This window comes from Staurois parvus, unplaced genomic scaffold (assembly GCF_062004578.1).
Source record: "Staurois parvus isolate SC_StPar_1 unplaced genomic scaffold, SC_StPar_1.0 ptg000422l, whole genome shotgun sequence".
NCBI lineage: Eukaryota > Metazoa > Chordata > Amphibia > Anura > Ranidae > Staurois > Staurois parvus.
This window is the reverse complement of record NW_028318218.1, coordinates 7,129,261-7,149,838: the sequence shown is the minus strand read 5'-3', so window position 1 is coordinate 7,149,838 and position 20,578 is coordinate 7,129,261. Positions and strand designations below refer to the sequence as shown.

Here is a 20,578-nt window from a genome sequence, read left to right as displayed (position 1 = left end):
TAGAGTATGGGTCTATAGGAAGAGCAGTGAGGGAACCAGCTGGGGAAGTTCTCAGGCACAGTAGTATGTAGAGTATGGGTCTATCGGAAAAGAGCAGCAAGAGAACCAACAGTGGAAGTCCTCAGAGACAGTGGTGGGTAGAGGTGTAGAGTATGGGGCTATAGGAAGAGAAGTGAGAGAACCAACAGTGGAAGACCTCAAAGACAATGGTGTTTAGTGTATGGGTCTATATGAAAAGCAGTGAGAGAACCAGCTGGGGAAGTTCTCAGGGACAGTGGTATGTAGAATACGGGTCTAAAGGAAGAGCAGAGAGAGAACCAGCAGTGGAAGACCTCAGAGACAGTGGTGTGTAGATTATGGGTCTGTAGAAAGAGCAGGGATAGAACCAGCAATGGAAGACCTCATAGACAGTGATGTGTAGAATATGGGTGTATAGGAAGAGCAGTGAGAGAACCAGCAATAGAAGACCTTCTAGACAGTGGTGTGTAGAGTATGGGTGTATAGGAAGAAATTGGTAAGCAGTAGTATATGTCATTTTTTGGGGAGGTTTTGATACGATTTAAAGCGGAGCTCCACCCAAAAAGGGAAGTTCTGCTTTAAGGCCTCCTCCCTTGCTCCTGTTTCTGAAATGACACTTTTGGGGAGGGTAGGGGAGCAGGTATATGATTTTGACAGGTACCCGCTCCCACTTCCACTCCGACTGCCTAGGCGATCAGAAGCAGAAGTTCCTCCCCTCTTCCCTGCGGCCTTCTGGGGCACATGACCATTCACAATGCACAGTATGGCTCACGTATGCACAGTAAGCACTCAGCTGTCACAGTCGGGTGCCCACAGTTATAATGCCAGCACTGAGGACAGACAACAGGAGGAGAAAACAGCAGAGGTGAGCACAGAGCTGGATCATGGGACAGAGGAGTGGTTGTCAGCAGCTGCAGTTTTTGTAGTTGTTGACTTTTAATTCTTACACAGGAGACTGGAGATCCTCTTTAAGAACTCCAGGAATAAGATATGAAAATCAGGGGTGGGCTGGAAGATTTTATCCTTATAGACATACACAGCCAGCTGATCCTTTCATGGTACAGGCTAAAAGTGCACCACACAAAGTGTGCCATGATGGTTGGTGGCCATGATGAAAGGTATAAGGAAAAAAACCCCTGCGCTTAAAATAGATAATCCCTACCCTAAGCTGCTCACACAAAGTAAAATATAAACTGAAAACAATGGTGTAGCGCTAAATAAATACTAAAACAAATGCAACAATGAAAAGTAATGACATATAAAGACATATAGGTGAACCGTCACAATCTATACTTGTATAGATTGTGACGGTTCACCTACAGTGAGGAACAGAAGTATTTGAACACCCTGCGATTTTGCAAGTTCTCCCATTTAGAAATCATGAAGGTGCATTCCCACTCTGAGAGACAGAATTTAAAAAAAAAATTCAGGAAATCACATTGTATGATTTTTAAACAGAAACAATTGAGTACTGTCCGTGATACTTTTTTTATTTGCACTAACATACAATTTTGAGGACAAGCTTTCGGGGAGTGTCCCCTTCTTCAAGGTCCAAGCAGTACTCATGATTTTTAAAGAATGTATTTGTCTTGCACTGCTGAACATAAGTATTTGAACACCTGAGGAAATCAGTGTTTGCAATTGGAAACAAAGGCTTCTGTACCAAATATTGAGGTCAAATGTTTCCTGTAGTTCCTGACCAGGTTTGCACACACTGCAACAGCGATTTTGGCCCACTCCTCCACACAGATCTCCTCTAGATCTGTCAGGTTTCGGGGCTGTCGCTGAGCAACACAGAGTTTCAGCTCCCTCCAAAGATGTTCTATTGGATTTAGGTCTGGAGACTGGCTAGGCCACTCCAGAACCTTGATATGCTTCTTACGGAGCCACTCCTTGGTTATCCTGGCTGTGTGCTTCGGGTTGTTGTCATGTTGGAAGACCCAGCCACGACCCATCTTCAATGCTCTGACTGAGGGAAGGAGGTTGTTGCACAAAATCTCACAATAAATAGCCCCATTCATCCTCTCATTAATACAGTGCAGTCGCCCTGTCCCCTTCACAGAAAAGCACCCCCAAAGCATGATGTTACCACCCCCATGCTTCACAGTAGGGATGGTGTTCTTGGGATGCAACTCATCCTTCTTTTTCCTCCAAACACGACGAGTGAAGTTTAGACCAAAAAGTTCTACTTTGGTCTCATCTGACCACATGACTTTCTCTCATGCCTCCTCTGGATCATCGAGATGGTCATTGGCAAACTTCAGACGGGCCTGGACATGTGATGACTTGAGCAGGGGAACCTTCCGTGCAATGCATGATTTGAAACCATGACGGTGTAGTGTTCTACCGACAGTGACCTTTTGAAACTGTGGTCCCAGCTCTCTTCATGTCATTGACCAGCTCCTCCCTTGTAGTTCTGGGCTGATTCCTCACCTTTCTTATCATCAGTGATACCCCACGAGGTGAGATCTTGCATGGAGCCCCAGTCCGAGGGAGACTGACAGTTGTCTTTAGCCTCTTCCATTTTCTAACAATTGCTCCAACAGTTGATCTATTTTCACCAAGCTGCTTGGCAATTGCCCCATAGCCCCTTCCAGCCTTGCGGAGGTCCACAATTTTGTCTCTGGTGTCTTTTGACAGCTCTTTTGTCTTGCCCATGGTAGAAGTTGGCGTCTGACTGACTGTGGGGTGGACAGGTGTCTTTAAAGAGCTCAGACAGGTGCTACTAAGTTAGATTAATGAGTGGAGTAGAGGTGGACTTTTTAAAGGAACAGTAACAGGTCTTTGAGAGCCAGAATTCTTGCTGTTTCTTAGGTGTTCAAATACTTATGTTCAGCAGTGCAAGACATAAATTCTTTAAAAATCATACAATGTGATTTCCTGAATTTTTTTTTTAATTCTGTCTCTGAGTGGGAATGCACCTACAATGTGAATTTCAGACCCCTCCATGATTTCTAAGAACTTGCAAAATCGCAGGGTGTTCAAATACTTCTGTTCCTCACTGTGTATGTCTTTATATGTCATTACTTTTCATTGATGCATTTGTTTTAGCATTTATTTAGTGCTACACCATTGTTTTCAGTTCATGATGAAAGGTAAGTGTTGTAACAAACATGATTGTAACACATTTTCAGACATATATGCTAAAAGGCTGGATTGTAAGATATGAATTGTAAATGTCTGCTACTCTTTGACAATGTTATGTCTTCACCGAAATAAAATACTAAATAAAGGACCATCCAATCATCACAAATACACCTCGCCATTCAATTTTCTTTAATAGATGAAAACAACATATTTTGCACTTCTTTATTCCGCATTGACTTCCGTTGCAGCTCTCTGCATTTGATTGTACAACATCTCAGAGCCGCAGAGAAAGTCGGTGCTGGAAGAATTGCCTCTGCCAGGCGCTGTGATCACAGGCCTGAACAGGGAGAATTTAGGTGTCAGTAAAGATTTAAATGGAGGGATATATCACTTATAGAATATCCACCAATAGAAGCCAACTGAGATAAAAAACTGTAGTTTAACTCTCCAGCATCTACCAAAAACACAAATATCAGTTTTAATTGGGCTGTCCCTTCAAAGTCCAATTCCATGACATGCAGTGTCATTTAACCTGAAAGACCGGTGGCATCTAGTGGAGCAGAAGTACTGCGGGGGGTGATGAGGGCAGCTTTGGATTAAAGTAAGTATTGCAATCAGGGCTTTTTTGTTATTGCGAAAACACAAATGAGAAAGGGCGCACCAACCTAGTACATTATCCCATAAACCATTCATTGATAGTCCACACATAAATCTACTCACAAACCGTGGGACAGGCAAAGCATATCAAAGTAAGTGTCAGCTTCAAGGTTGCTCAGTCCGTTCAGCATATATCACTATAGTACACATACAGAACAAAGGTATGAACAACAATATGGATGTGCAATATTTTATATAGATTGAATCATTTTTTAATCACTGTGGAATTTCATATGTAGTGCACACTGTGTGGTATGTTTTGGCAGTAACCAGTCACATGACCATGGGGAGAAGAAGCCCATCCTAATGGTGGGAGGGTCAAATATTCTCATATTATGATCAGTTGTATATAAATTGCTGAGCTAATAGGTTCCGAATGGTTTGGCTCTCAGGAAGAGGGTACTACCCTCGAAATGCGTAAGCCAGTCAGGTTCCAGGATTAGTTTGATACACTTTGCCTATCACACTGTGAGTGTATTTTTTTTCTGGATTAACAATAAATGATTTATGGGATAGCGCACTAGGCTGGTGCGCCCTCTCTCGTTTGTGCTTTCATATGTTACCGGGGCTTCCCCAGTCCTGAGAAAGCTGCAAGGCGTGGTGTGTCCCTGATACGTGTCGAGAAACTGATTTGTATGAAGAACCAGTACCAGACTATCACACTCATTCACAGGAGGTGTCTTGTTTTGCTATAGCTATATCATTGTTTATTTTTTTTTTTAATGTGGAGTTGGGCTTTTAGCAGGTAGACAAAGTATTTACACTGCAATTTAAAATGACATTAAACTATATCCTTGTTTTCCAAAAAAAATACATACACATCCATTAGTTTATGGTTCTGTAGTCTTTCTTTTCATAAAATTGATTCCTACTGTGTTTTCTGCCTTTTTGTAATGTCTTCCATGAGCTTCCAAAGCTCTCCTTTTCCCCTTCAGTTCAATTGTTTCAAATTATTATTATTATACAGTATTTATATAGCGCCAAAGGTTTGCTCAGTGCTGTACATTGTAGTGGGGGACAGAACATGAGACAATACAGTAACAAAAAAAAAATACACAAGGAGTTCGAGGGCCCTGCTCTTTCGAGTTTACAATCTAGGAGGGAGGGGTCAGTGCATTTTAGTTGCGGTCATACAAAAAATCTCATAGTCCCTTATCCAGAGAGAGTAGATATGTTCCTACATACAGTGGGATTCATGGAAAGAATGTAGCCACCCTCTATCAGGATGTTAGATAACAGCATTAAAAAATGAATTTGGAGATATGGAGGAGACTGAGAACAATAGAAGGTATTTTTGTGTTAAGAATACATACTTGAGCAGAATTTTTTAAAACTAAAGTTTAGTGTCACTTTAACATGTTCCCGCTGGCCTTATGCATATATGCGGCCTCTCAGCACGTGGGCTATAACACCAAGAGGCCGCATATATGCATCCCAAATGTAAACATTTCTATGCAGAGAGCGTGTGCCCTGTGCACTCCCAGCACAGTTACTGGCAAGAACCGGAAAGCTCCCGATATCTACCTGCAATCGGGCGCTTTCCGATCATGTGACTGCTGTGTCTGCCAATCACAGGGGTTAATTAAAAATAAATAAATGGGTCAGGAATGCCCTCCAATAGGGGGGTAAATTGATGTATTCTGGATTAACAGCAAAGTGTCCATGTAAATGATTTTAATGTTGGCAGCTATGCCCTAGCCTGCTCGGCACAACAATACCTTTCTGTGTGGCAGTTAGAGTTAAACACATCTAACATTGATTTAGAAAATAATCACGTTCTCTGTCTGCCTTTTGTATTGCTTTTGTTTCTACACCTGCTGATATATTGTTTCTACTTCTTGTTCCCAAATATTTCTGCAACCATCTGTCCTTAAAATGGATTATACTTTATTAGATTAAATACAATGATTTATTTCAGGCGAATACAAACATTCTTAAAGTAGTATAAAAGTTTTATAACAAGGATAAATATAATATGATTTTGAATACTTTAAGACGTTTCATAGTGGGATGATAGATTTTCTAATGGTGTTGTGGAGATTGGACGTTGGGGTGCTGGTTATATGGGAACCCCAGCCATTGGGCCTTGAAGCAGTTGATGGGCTACTAAGGCATTAGCCCCGACATTGAGGCAAGTTACAGACAAACATAGATTTATTTCTTGCAAGCTGTTGAAATTATGTTTTCAGATGTTCCATTATGCATGCCTTGATCATACTTATATTGTTTCTTAATGAAACAGGTGGAAACCATTGGTGATGCATACTGTGTGGCCGCAGGACTTCACCGGAAGAGCAAAAGCCATGCCAAGCCAATTGCGTTAATGGCTTTAAAGATGATGGAACTCTCAGAGGAAGTTCTCACTCCTGATGGAAGACCCATTAAGGTAATTTACATGCTTACTGGACTAAATTTAGCAGCCATATTGTCATTTTATCTCTAAGTCGCTTAGCTACTTAGAAAAATATTTTCAGAAAGAAACATTACTAAGTACAAATGATCACTTAAGAGCCACAATCTGCTGAAGGTACGGTAATGTGGTTACCTCTGCCTTCACTCTATTCCTCCATCTATGTAACACAAATATGCATTTCCAGTAAAAACTCAGATTCCAGGTATGGGGCATATGTCTTTAACACTTTCTGTCCAGGAATGCAGTACCTATGTATCACACGGGGGGAAGGGGGCACATCTACTCCTATGTCCTATGAATTTTAGAAGAAGAGCAGAGCATGATGGAAACTTTGTAGTGGATTGGATAGGTGGTGAACTGTGGTAAGGGTAGGAGGAGGCATCTTTTGGTAAAAGCCTGATGGGGACTTTACCGCTTCAAAGAGATGCAATACTTCTGTGTATAATGAATGTTTTTGGTTAAAAAAATCCCAGTAAGTGTATATTTATTGCTTTGTGTGAAAGTTATAGCGTCTACAAACTATGGTATAGATAATGGAATTTACACAGCTTTTACTTTCTGACTGCCCATCACATTTCTTGAGGTGCTAAAATACCAGGATAGTACAAACACCCTCAAATGACCCCTTTTTGGAAAGTAGACACCCTAAGCTATCTGCTGAGAGGCATATTGAGTCCATGGAAGGTTTATTTTTTTTCCACAAGTTTCTGGAAAATGACAAAATCATTTTTTTTTTTTTACACAAACTTGTCATTTAAATGATTTATTTCTCGCACAAGCCATGGGTATATGTGGAATTACATCCCAAAATACATTTCTGCTACTTCTACCGAGTATGGGAATACCACGTGTGTGAGACTTTTTGGGAGCCTAGCCTCATACAGGAGCCTGAAATCCAATGACCACTTTGAAAGCCTGAAGATGCATAACTTCCTCATTACACTTCCTCACTACCTATCACAGTTTCGAAGGCCCTGAAATGACAGGATAGCACCAAACCCCCACAAATGACCCCTTTCTGGAAAGTAGACACCCCAAGGAATTTAAAAAGAACCATGGTGAGTATTTTTCAGATCTCATTTTTTCTCACAAGGTTTTGAAATATAAAAATAGAATAGAAAAAATATTGTGTTTTTTTCTTCATTTTCCAAAAACTTGTGGCAACAAATGAGATCTGCAAAATACTTACCATGCTTCTTATCAAATTCCTTGGGGTGTCTAGTTTCCAAAAAGGGGTCATTTGGGGGGAGTTAGGTGCTATCCTGGCATTTCAGGGCCTCCGAAACTGTGATCGGTAGTCTGGAAGTGTAATGAGGAAATAAAGCCCTTTAAAAGCCTGAAGGTGCTTATTGGATTCTGGGGTCCTGTACTTGGCTAGACTGCCAAAACGTCCCTCACATGTTGTACCCCCATACTCGGGAGAAGTAGCAGAATGTATTTTGGGGAGTAATTCCACATATACCCATGGCATGTGTGAGCAGTAAATCATTTAAGTGACAATTTTGTGTAAAAGAAATATATATTTTTTTTCTCATTTTCCAAAAACTTGTGGTAAAAAAATAAATTCCTCTATTGATTCAACATGCCTCTCAGCAAATAGTTTGGGGTGTCTACTTTCCAAAAAGGGGTCGTTTTGGGGGGTGGGGGCATTCTATGCCCAGCATTATAAGTTTATGCCACACATCATTCACTCTTCTAACCACCTGAAGACCAAGCCTTTTCTGACACGTTTTGTTCACATGAAAAAAATCTGTATTTTTGCTAGGAAATTAAATTAAACCCCAAACATTATATATTTTTTTAAAGCAGACACCCTAGTGAATTTTTTATACTAGGCCACTAGTATTCGCCAGTTCACCAAAAGGTAGAGCAGCACTAGTACTGGCACTCTGCTGCATATGAGAGTCATCAAAATTTACCGACAAGTGCTAACAGAGATCAGGCCTGATTCTGCAAACACTGCGGTTGTGTGTGTAATATATCAAGTGACAGTGACCTACTGACACTGCACTTGCCGGGGGAGAAGGGGGGGTAAGTATAGGGGCTAAATGCAGGTGCTGGCAGGTGCCGGGGCTGATCCCGCTAACGCTGCGTTTTTGGGACGCTATACTAATGTGAACGCTGGTATAGTGCTGATCTGATCAAGGATATTGATCTGTTCAGACACTATACTAGCAAAGGAGGTTTATTGTGCATGAGCGTGTTCCTGGCAATCAAGGGGTTAAATTTGATGACTGGTGTACTGAAGGCAATCTGACGCTATCTGGGAGGGGCGTAAAAACCGCGGGAGCGCGAATCACACATATATATATATGTGATTTTGTGCACCCATGCCGCCCTGTAGCAGTATTTCTGCTATAGGGCGGTCAGGAAGCGGTTACAGAAGCGGTTTGTCTTATGGCGCTGCGTTACTTTGACAATTGCGCAGTCATGCAACACTGCACCCAAATTAAATTTACGCCTTTTTTTTCCCACAAATTGAACTTTCTTTGAGTGGTATTTGATCGCCTGTGCGGTTTTTATTTTTTGCACTATAAAAAAAAAGCTGACAATTTTGAGAAAAAAACAATATTTTGGACTTTTTGCTATAAAACATGTCCAGTAAAAAATTTTTTAAATTAAATTTCGTCATAAATTTCGGCCAAAATGCATTCTGCGACATGTCTTTGCTACAAAAAATCCCAGTACATGTAAATGAATTGGTTTACATGAAAGTTATAGCATTTATAAATGGTGGTATAGATGCCGGCTTTTTACATTTTTTTTATACTAATGGCGGCGATCAGCGACTTATGGCGGGACTGCGGCGGTCATTCTGACACTGGGGGGAAACTGACTTGGGGTCACTGACATCCCCAGTGACACCAATACAGTGATCAGTGCAAAAAAAAAAACACTGACACTGTACTAATGGCACTGGGGAGGAAGGAGGTTAACTTTTTTTAGGCAATGAAAGGGTTAACTGTGTGTTTTACTTGGGGGCGGGGGTGTGTGCTTCACGGGAACATGATGATCCTGAGAGATAAACTCCTCTCTCAGGAACAGCCTGCTCGGAACTGACAGGGAGCAGAGCTGCAGTGTAAACACTGCAGCCATGCTCTCTGTCAGTGATTGCTGGTAATCGCCGGGACCTGGCGGGTAATGACCGGCCGGGACCCAGTGATTGACACCCGCGGCCGCGATCAGCGGCACAGGTAGGGTGGTCACGCATGTCGCGTGCGCACCCTACCTGATGACATTTAAAACGTGATTCTGCGCAGCGGTGCCACCCTGCCGCAGTAAAAACACTGTGACTGGACAGCAACCACTGAAAGACATGGGTCACCACAGTAGCCTGCACTTGCACAGGCCTGTTATCAGGATATGTTCCCAGTAGAGGTTAGGAGAAGAAAGAGAGTCAAGAAACAGAAAGCCTTTTAACCTTATACCTAAACAGTTTGCCAGTGTCATTGTCAGTCATCCTGATGTCAGGTGACAGCACACCTCTTCAGTTACAAAAAGAAAATTTTAAATTTGATAGAGAGAATATGAGTAGCATTTTCCATCAACCCAAATGGCTTCCCTGCCAAATCTATTTACTGGTAAAGATTACCTCTTACCCAGGGTGCCCTAATGCTGGCAGGTGCAAGGTTGGCATAACCTTTAAGTGCCCCCTGCATATCAGTGGCATCTTACCTGTGTAATACACCTACACAGTCTATCAACCCCCGTGGTCACGGACCGTATTCTATAGATGCTGCTACCATCTTATGGCAAATTAGAGATAACTGCAATGGGCACATCCATACCCCATCTCATACAGTCCAATAGCCACCTCTTACTCTCTTCCAATATGTTTAATACAGTTGAGTCCTGCCACAATAAACAAAGGTCTGACTGTGTATCCAATCTCACATCTGCCCACTCCTCTGTAGTGTTTTGGTGAGCCAGCCAAAAGACGAACTTAGAATCCTATTGACATGTGGCTGGCACTTGATCCAATCTGCTCCTGACTCGCGCCTCACCTAAATTTGTCTTTAACAAGTGGTATTCATAAGAAAGCATACTCACACATACGGTACTTACTGTACTGGCAGCTCAAGAGGGTCTGGGATCATGGTGGTGTATAATGGTGATACTAGATGGTACAGTCTTCACAACATCACTCAGTAATGGACTCTAATGGGCTGCTTTTGTCTCTATGTACACAAAGCAGGAACCATGCTGCAGAGATGTCCAACACACCCAATGCTTAGTCAGAAATATAGTTCTGCAATCAGTAATGTTCATGCTCTCTGCAAAGACCCTTACTCAGCAGAGTTGTCTGACCTCTGAAAAGAGAGACCACTGCATCAATACAGGGTCACAATCTGTAGCATGGTAGCAGAGGATGGGTAGTTCAGTTTCTATGGCTGCTAAAAAAAAAAACTGCAGTTATTTCCACACCTTTTGTTTTGAACTAACACTAATGCTTCAAACTGAGGGAAATTCCGAATCAGTGTCACATGAAGATAAGCAACAAAGTGACACAGGAAAAGAAATTAACACAGGTAATCCAAATACTGTAAAAGAAGAAAGCAGGCCACATCAAATTCATCAAAAGCAATAAAGGAATCTCAGCCAAACGTCTGTCCCATGTTGCTCATGTAGCATTAAAATCAGAGCCAGATTCATGGGATGAGATGCAAAGACTTCCAATTCGTGAGAAACAAAATGGATCAGATGCTTTGACAAAACCGCATACAAGAAACAGATTTATAGAACTGAGATCCAAAATGGGACTAACATAAGGAGTAGTTGTTGAGTGGGGGTGTTGGAATACAGTGTTCATGTATTTTGTGCAACAACTACATCAGTATTCAGTAGAGATATATTCTCCCACCAGTAGATGGCAGTGTTTATACATTTCTGGCTGCATCTATGGTAAAACTCTGTCTTTACTCTGAATAAAGTTCCTGTTTCCTGGTTGCAGTGAAGCAGCAGAAAAGCACATGTGGACAGTGCATTGTCTGTTGTGTAAGGTTATGTACAAAATTTCTAACAGTGCTACATAAATTGAAAGTTTAATTGGGCTTTTTAAGGTATGGAGTCCAATACCCTGGAGGTATTTCCAGCACATTGAGGACAGCTTCCCATGCAGAGAATTGTTGCAAGGATAATATGACTGTTAGACATGAACCCCTCCAATGAACACTTTGGATCTAGAGAGCTTATCATTTTATGTCAATTTCAATATAGCCGTGGGCTTGCTATGCAGCCATATTGAATGTAATGGCTTCTTTAAAAAGTCAGTATGTCTTACATAATCTTGCATCCCTGCCCCCCCATGAAATATGCATCTGATGTACATTACTGTGCAGTGCTATTATTAGGCTGAATTACACATCACTGATTTTACTTCACTAAGGTAATAATTGAAACATTTCTCATAGTTAAATAAATAATTCAGGGAGGTCATTAAACATCAGTCTACAGTGATCTACACAGTAGACAGATAGTCCATAGGTTTGCAGAATTCCTTTGCAAATGATGGCACTCAATTAGGGGATATTAAATATTGCTTCAATCCATCATTTTAACTGTCTCCACTGTTTTTAAAGTGTGACTGTTCGTTTTTTGCCTAAAGTAGGTGAACTATGTACTGGAAATTAAAATACAGCTGAAGACTTCTGTATAACAATTTAAAGTCCCATATTCAGTTACTATGTGGTATAGAAGTCCCATAAAGTAGACAAAAATTATTCCTTTACCTCACCTGACTGCGCCAAATCCTCATCTATTTGTGTCTCACCCACTCCCCATCCCAGACACTGCAGCTCATAGTACGATGGTTTCAGCAACAGAGGCAATACTGTCAATCTAGAAGGTGTAGCTAGTTGCTGATTGACAAGCTATTGTCACTGGGAATAAGCAGTGACAATACTAATAGCCACACCCCCTGCAGCACCTTTTCCTCCCATTGTAGCGAAGTCAGACACAGCCCACTTGAAGGTGGCAACTCTGCTCTGTATTCAGGAGCAATGCAGCATTGTTGCCACACCATCATGGGAAGCTGCATTAGGTGAACTTCACTGGCAGAGTGAACAAGTACAGTTGTGACCAAAATTATTCAACCCCCAATGCTGTAAAGGGGTTTAGGGACTATAGTGTACATTTGGAATTGTATTCAGAATCAAATCCTACAAGGACGTTGTAACTACCCAAATGCAACTAAAATGACATCAATTGTTTATGTAATACAGTAGTAAATGGTTCTTATGTGGTTTCTTCATTGCCACAATTATTCAACCCCTTAAAGACTACCACTCTGAAGAACAGAGGTTCATACAGGTGCTTTCCATCAGGTATTGAAAACACCTGTGGATGTCACCGAGCAGCAATCAAGCATAATAAGCACCAATTAGGCAGCTTTAAAATGACTGTGATACTCAGCTCCTTCTAGACATTTACTGGTGTGGTTACAAACATGGTGAAGGCAAGAGAATGGTCCAGGAAGACAAGAGAAGAGGTGATTTCTCTTCACAGGAAGGGCAATGGCTATAAGAAGATTGCAAAGATGTTAAACATACCAAGAGACACCTTAGGAAGCATCATTCGCAAATTCAAGGCAAAGGGCACTGTTGAAACGCTACCTGGTCGTGGCAGAAAGAAGATGCTGACTTCGACTGCTGTGCGCTACCTGAAGCGTAGAGTGGAGAGAAGTCCCCGTGTGACTGCTGAGGAACTGAGAAAAGATTTGTCAGATGTGGGTACAGAAGTTTCAGCCCAGACAATAAGACGCACACTGCGTAATGAAGGCCTCCGTGCCAGAACTCCCAGGCGTACCCCCTTGCTGTCTCCAAAGAATAAGAAGAGTCGACTGCAGTATGCCAAAAGCCATGTGGACAAACCACAAAAGTTGTGGGATAGTGTTCTGTGGACTGATGAAACAAAATTAGAACTGTTTGGGCCCATGGATCAACGCTATGTTTGGAGGAGGAAGAACAAGGCCTATGATGAAAAGAACACCTTGCCTACTGTGAAGCATGGTGGAGGGTCAATCATGCTTTGGGGCTGTTTTGCTTCTGCAGGTACAGGGAAGCTTCAGCGTGTGCAAGGTACCATGAATTCTCTTCAGTACCAGGAGATATTGGATGGAAACGTGATGCAGTCCGTCACACACCTGAGGCTTGGGAGACGTTGGACCTTTCAACAGGACAATGATCCCAAGCATACCTCCAAGTCCACTAGAGCATGGTTGCAGAGGAAAGGCTGGAACATTTTGGAGTGGCCATCGCAGTCACCAGACTTAAATCCGATTGAGAACCTCTGGTGGGACTTAAAGAAAGCAGTTGCAGTGCGCAAGCCTAAGAATGTGACTGAACTGGAGGCCTTTGCCCATGAAGAATGGGCGAAGATACCCGTAGATCGCTGCAAGACACTTGTGTCAAGCTATGCTTCACGTTTAAAAGCTGTTATAACTGTAAAAGGATGCTGTACTAAGTACTAAGATTGAATGTCACTTGGGGGTTGAATAAAACTGATAATGCTGTGAGCACAGAAAAGACATTTGTGGTTATTTCATTATAACTGTTATGTTATATTTGTCTGACCTACAAGTGCCTCTTTAATGTAAATGTAAGCAAGATGACTGAATGATCAAAAGCAATGTCAAACTGGCCAAAACACTCAATTTCAGTGGGGGTTGAATAATTTTGGTCACAACTGTATTTATGGGACCTTTCAGGGGGACTGAGAAAAAGCTGTAAGTGCAGATGTAATTATAATTAAATGATACAGCATATTTTAATGGAAGGCCATAGTTATTTAATGTAAATCTGTCACTTTTCAAATATTTCAAATGTTTCATCTTCATTGCAAATTAACTTTATCTCAGTTATTTCATCTTTTTAATTCGTTTCCTAAAATATGCATCTTGCTCATTTTTTTTGTATGTATTAATGAATACTTTGTTGCTAACATCATTGGAGCTGTTTTGTATATTCTTAAGGTCCCTTACAGTTTCACTGTCATTTTTTAGCTATTTGTAACATTGCTTTCAATGGTGACCACATACTTCAATGCAGTGCAGCTGAAATGCAACTTTGGGGAAGGGTGCTGTGCTACTTTGGTGCGATGCAGTGCAATTTGGTGGTTTGCAGACTTCAATGGAAACACATCAAAAACACATGTACTTGCGTTTTTATGAGATTTTGTTGCGTTTTTCCTCAATTCCGTTCATTTCCAGCAGGAATAGTAGTAGTATTAGTAGACAGAGCAGTCCCAAGTCACCCATAAACTCATGTCCAAAACAGCACAGAACAAGAATCACATGAGAATTTGATGTGATTTTGTTGCGTTTTTCCTCAATTCTGTTCATTTCCAGAAGTAGTAGTAGTTATATTGTAAAGCGCTGAGCAAATTGTTGGCACTATATAAATCCTGTATAATAATAGTAGTACTAGCAGTAGCAACAGCAGTCCCAAGCCACCCATAAAATCATGTCCAAGACAGCACAGCACTAAAATCGCATGAGAATCAGAAACCACTCACACAGAAATCGCACAGCACTTGCACCACATAATCGCACCTCTAATCCTATCGAGAAATCATTGCACCAATGTGAACCAGGCCTAAAGGTGTAAAGCATGTTTACTTTCAAAGTGAATTTTCACTTATCTTAGCAAATGAGATGAAACAAAGTGAAAATTCAGTTTGCACAGAATCCATCAGGTACAAGGAAAATATAAAACACATGATTATTGCTTGCACCTGATTGGATGAATGAATTCAACATAATTTCACCTTATTGACTAATGCATGCTATAGACAGTTCGTTTATCGGCCGATTTTTCGTCCGAAAAACGAAACATTGTTTGTTCTGTAAACCGACGTTGCCACCAATGATTGTGAAAATCGCCAGTTTTTCACGAATTTTCCAGCATGACCAATAAACGAAATGAGGAGGAACCGCGAAAATCGGCCGATGCCATTGCCCCACTAACAGTGCAAAAATCGGCCGATTATTCTTTTGGATGAAAAATCGGCCGATTAACAAACCGTCTATGGCCTGCATTAGTTAACCTAATTTTCTATATGCAAAGTGAGTTTTCTCTTAGCTTACAAATGGAGTAATGTTGTGCTGACATCAATCAGCCAATCATGTGCAGAAAAAAAAAATTCTCTAGGGCCTCTGCTAAAATATATGAAATGTTTGAGGGTACTAAGTAGTTTTCTAGTAAAAAATGCAGATTTTTACATATAGGAGAGGAATGTCAGAATTGGCCTGGACTGGAAGTTTCATTGAGCAGGCAGGTGACACAGAATACTTAGCTGTTCAGAATGGCAGAAGTGTGGGAATCACAAAACTGGCTAAACAAAATGGCAAATCATTTCATGGGTGAAGCTGGTTACGGGTAAATCTGTCTTTTTGCTTTATGCTTTTTGCCAGCAGTTGTATTTTTGCATAACTTGGTGAATTATTGTTAACTAAATGCTGCCACTTCTTCGGTGGAATATACCTCTTATTTTAGTACATTTTGTAAACACAGTATGATTGCTATTTTATTTATTTTTTATTAGTAATAATTCTTTTCCTGTCCTTGTTGGCGATGTGCCAGTGACATTTTCTATAAATGAAAATGTTGGCATGAATGTCTGCTGAAGGGACTGCCATTGTATCATTAACAGAGAGAATCATGCATAACTCTTTCTCCCTTTATGCAAAAGCCCGCTCATTATTGGACTCATCACATTCTGAAGAAAAATACGTCTTGTCTAACAAATGGCAGATGTTTTGTATGAATTCAGAAAAAAAGTTTTAAATGTCACCTTGAAAACACAGTTACTTAGCAACTCTCTTACATTTTAATGTCCCACTCTTGTCAGGTAGCTAAATGTGAATACATGCATTTTTTTCTTATGTAATGTCAAAATTGCTTTCATCTGTTAAATCAGAATTTAAAACTTTGTTTTCCTGGTTAGTGATAGCTCTACAGAGGCATAACAACTGGAACATTTATAAACCTGCATCAACTGTCTTCTAATAGGAGATCTAACCCTAAGATATTAGGTGGAGTGGCAGGATCATAAAGCTAACTCCAGTCCCTAGTGGGAGGGCTGAGATCAAACAAGACCCTCCCCCAAGGCCCCTATTCATTCATCAAAACACTCCCTGGGCAAAACTATACTTCCTCCCACCTGAGATTTGTTTACTGAATATTCTCAAGATCATGGCAAAGATTAAAAATGCTAGTCCTAAAGTACGTTTGAATTAATATCTGGTGATGTATTTGTATTTATGGTGCTACCCCAAAGGAGACATGTTCTCTCTATGTAGCACAGTGGCTGCCAGCAACACAAACAGTCCATCTGCTCCAGTTCATTTAACAGTCTAGAGCAGGGGTCTCCAAACTTTCTGAACAAAGGGCCAGTTTACCATCCTTCAGACTTTGAGGGGGCCGTACCGTGGCCACGGAGAGTAGAAAATTACCTGGTGTCAACGGGAGTAAAGAATGCCCCTCATTGGTATTAATGAGAGGAATATTGCCCCATTGTTGGTGTCATTGGGAGGAAGTGTGTCCCATTGTTGGTATCAGGAGAAGGAATAGTGCCCCATCATGGGTGTCAGTGGGTGCTGCATTGCTGCTATCAAAGCAAGGAATAGTGCTCTATCATTGGTATCAGTGGCAAGAGTAGCGCCCTGCAGTAGTTGTCAGTGGGAGGAATAGTGTCCCATCATTGGTGTCAGTGGGAAAAATAGTGCTCCATTGTTGGGGTCAGCACTAGGAATAGTGCCCTATTGTTGGTATCAGTAAAAGGAATTATGCCCTATTGTTGGTGTAGAATGAATAGTGTCTTTTTAACAGATGGAGGATGTCACAGTTCCCCCTCCCCTGCTCCCTCTCTTCCCCCCTCCAGATCCCTGCACCCCCCCTTCCCAATTGCACGCCCCTGCGCTCGCACATAGCCCACATAAAGTGGTGTGCTGGGCACCAGGGAGCTGCCTCCTGCTGGGAATCCCCACACCTCTTCTTGGCTGAGGGCCAAGGAGTCTGCCTCCCCACTGTGCCTGCATGTGGATTCCCTACATGCAGGCCACCTAGTTGTCACTGCATGCCCCCTCCCCTGGTCTCGGTGGGCACAGCGTGGCCCCGGGGCTCCCACGCTCTGCACCCACCTGAGACAAAGACCACGCTCCTTGTGCGTGGGTGGAGTGAGGGGCAGGGCTTGTTGCCATGGCAACCCAACGCCAGGGCGGCCATTGACTGGCAACCTAACAGCGTCCTGCTTCGCAGATAAAAGACTGGAGCAGGACTCGGGCGGGTGTTATCTTTCCCTGCTCATAACCCAGGGTACTGCAAGAGGTCTGAACTGTGGCCAGACCCTACAGCCAAGCCAGACTGAACCGAGAGCCTGCCTTCTGCTGTGTGCCCCTGCACTTAACCCTTGCCTTCCTTCTGCTTTGTACCTGGACTTAACCCTTGCCTGCCAGAGCTGCCCTTCTGCTTTGTGCCCCCTGGACTTAACCCTTGCCTGCCCTCTGCCTTCTGCTGTTAGCCCCTGGACTTAACCCTTGCCTGCCATAGCTGCCCTTCTGCTGTGTGCTTTGGACTTATCCCTTGCCTGCCAGAATCTTCCTGTCAGGGACTGCGGGTCTCGCAGCGGCGCACAGGTCTGCACATACACAGATTGCCTAGGTGCACTAATGTGCAGGCACTAGGCCCTGGGCGTCGGCGTCAGTAATTGCAGCAATGACTGTGCAGGGTGCACTATTTAAACTGGCCAGACGGTGACTAGGTTGCCGCAAGGTCTAGTTCCTGTACCCGTGTTCTGAAGTGTGTTCCTGTTGCCGATCCTGCTTGTCCTGATTTGTGTTGACCTTCTCCTGCTCTGAACCCCGGCTCGTCCCTGACTACTCTCCTGCCTGTTGTATATTACTATTGGACCTCCCGTTGCTGAACCTCTGCTCGTGACCCGGCTGCTCTCTGTCTACTGTTTGGTACATACCTGCCTCCACCGTTACCGACCTGGCTAGTCTGACTACGCTCACTCCTGACTGTCATCCATCCATCCCGCTCGGGACCTGGACCTTTTGACTGTCATCCATCCATCCCGCTCGGGACCTGGACTTGTCAGCCTGTTCACAGCAGGCTCACCCCCCCGGCACGTACCCTCGGCGGGACCCCTCTACCACAATTGGGTGCACTCAGGGGTCGCGACCTGGTTTCAGTCTCGCACCAAGTCCATCCCCACCAGGGGCTCTGGTGAAAAGGCAGACTGGGGCTTAGACTCCACGCCCTGGGGAATCCTGTTCTGTGGGTCACTAGAGATCCCGCCGGGCGGTGCCTGACACTTCCCTTCTGCTGTGTGCCCCGGACTTAACTCTTGCCTGCCAGAATCTGCCCTTCTGCTGTGTGCCCCTGGACTTAACCCTTGCCTGCCAGAGCTGCCCTTCTGCTGTGTGCCCCTGGACTTAACCTTTGCCTGCCAGAGCTACGCTTCTGATGTGTGCCCCTGTACTTAACCCTTGCCTGCCAGAGCTGCCCTTCTGCAGTGTGCCCCCCGGACTTAACCCTTGTCTGCCAGAGCCTGCATTCTGCTGTGTGCCTCGGACTTAACCATTGCCTGCCAGAGTCTGCCTTCTGCTGTGTGCCCCCTGGACTTAAACCTTGCCTGCCAGAGTCTGCCCTTCTGCTGTGTGTCCCCTGGACTTAACCCTTGCTATACTTATCGTGCACCCTCCAAATCACTCAAGAAAAGCCTTGTGTGCCCCACTGCTCTCCATGTGTGTTCTGTCCCACCTACACCATCACAGAGGAATAGTGTTCCAAGGGCCTGATAAAGGCAAGCAAAGGACCACATCTGGCCCCCGGGCCTGTGTTTGGAGACCTCTGGTCTAGAGGATATCTTTTTAAGATTTATTGCTTGCAGACCTTTAACAGGAGGAGGATAAGAGGCATGGGATACTGCAAAATGCTTAGAACAGTTGGCAGAGGACACTTTTCTCTTGGTAAAGGTAACAGTCTAGCTCTCACAGTTGACAGCCATGAGATAGTTTACAAGTGGCCCACAGTTGCACATAGAAAAAGGGGTGGAGATGCTTGTGACATCTTTAACCTGATATAGCTATGTGTCCTTATTGGGTCAATGATATCATAGGCATCCCCATCCCTTTGTGTACATGCAGCTAGTGGGCAGGGAGTTCACCACCTGTATCTGATTGGCCCAGCACTGACAGCTTTCTTCTAGATATGATCAAACCAAGATTCAAATGAAACCAAATAAAAAAATGAATGGATCTCGTTACTACAATACATATTCGCATTTGATATAATGTGCATTAACACATTGCAGCATCCAGCCTCAAAATTAGGAAATTGTGATAACTTTTCCCTTATTTTCTTTTCCTCTTCCATCCACCTCTGAACATTTGCAGCCAAATTCAGGATGTGTGCTGAAGGGGGAAGGGGGTGCAGAAGGTTCTTTAAGGTTTTGTAAATTTGGAACTAGCTCTACATATAAAGAAGACCACATACTACATTCAATATAACATTCTGCAGTAGTTTTTAAAAAATTATCTCTGGGTTGTACCTAAATAGCATATCTAAAACAACCCTGGAGCTTTTTCTTCCTCTGGTGTCACTGGGACAGGAAATCAGGGAAATCTGATCTAATAGAATTACAATAAGAAAGACATTTTTTCTAGTACAGTGGTAAAGGGCAAAAAGTGGTTTCCATTTTTACTACTGTTTTGTATCATTCTTAGTGAAAGCTTTTGTCATCTTTATAACAGAAATGCAGATCTTTGACTTAAGAATTTTTATCTTTTCCTTTGTGGCAGATGAGAATAGGAATTCATTCTGGCTCAGTTCTCGCTGGTGTTGTTGGAGTAAGAATGCCACGCTATTGTCTTTTCGGAAACAATGTCACATTGGCCAGCAAGTTTGAATCAGGGAGTCACCCTCGACGTATTAATGTCAGTCCAACAACATACCAGTAAGTATCAATGTATATATTGTGTCAGAATGGGACCTGAAATCTACATATAGATTAAACAATAAACATTACATCATTTATTGAGTAAATCAATTTCTTTTCAAAATAAATTTGATTTCAATGTTAACCATCTGCCTACCGGTTACTTATACCCCCTTCGTGCCCTGGCCAATATTCAGCTTTCAGCGCTGTCGCACTTTGAATGACAATTGCGCAGTCATGCAACACTGTACCCAAATAAAATTTTTATTGTTTTTTTCACACAAATAGAGCTTTCTTATGGTGGTATTTAATTGCCGCTGGGTGTTTTATTTTTTGTGCTATAAACAAAAAAGTGCAAAAAATTTGAAAAAATGTTTTCTTTGTCTCTATTATAAAATTTTGCAAACAGGTAATTTTTCTCCTTCACTAATGTGCGCTGATGAGGCTGAACTGATAGGCAGCACT

The 20,578-nt window shown here is 42.6% G+C and overlaps 1 protein-coding gene across 1 annotated transcript in view; it reads left to right on the top strand.

Moving 5' to 3' along the window:
* GUCY1A2 (guanylate cyclase 1 soluble subunit alpha 2) overlaps positions 1–20,578 on the top strand; it is a 321,813-nt gene that overhangs the window by 285,192 nt on the left and 16,043 nt on the right. The window contains exons 6-7 of the mRNA XM_089687296.1: positions 6,005–6,148; positions 19,977–20,131. Coding sequence (XP_089543422.1) covers positions 6,005–6,148; positions 19,977–20,131 — 299 coding nt within the window. The remainder of the gene's footprint in view (positions 1–6,004; positions 6,149–19,976; positions 20,132–20,578) is intronic.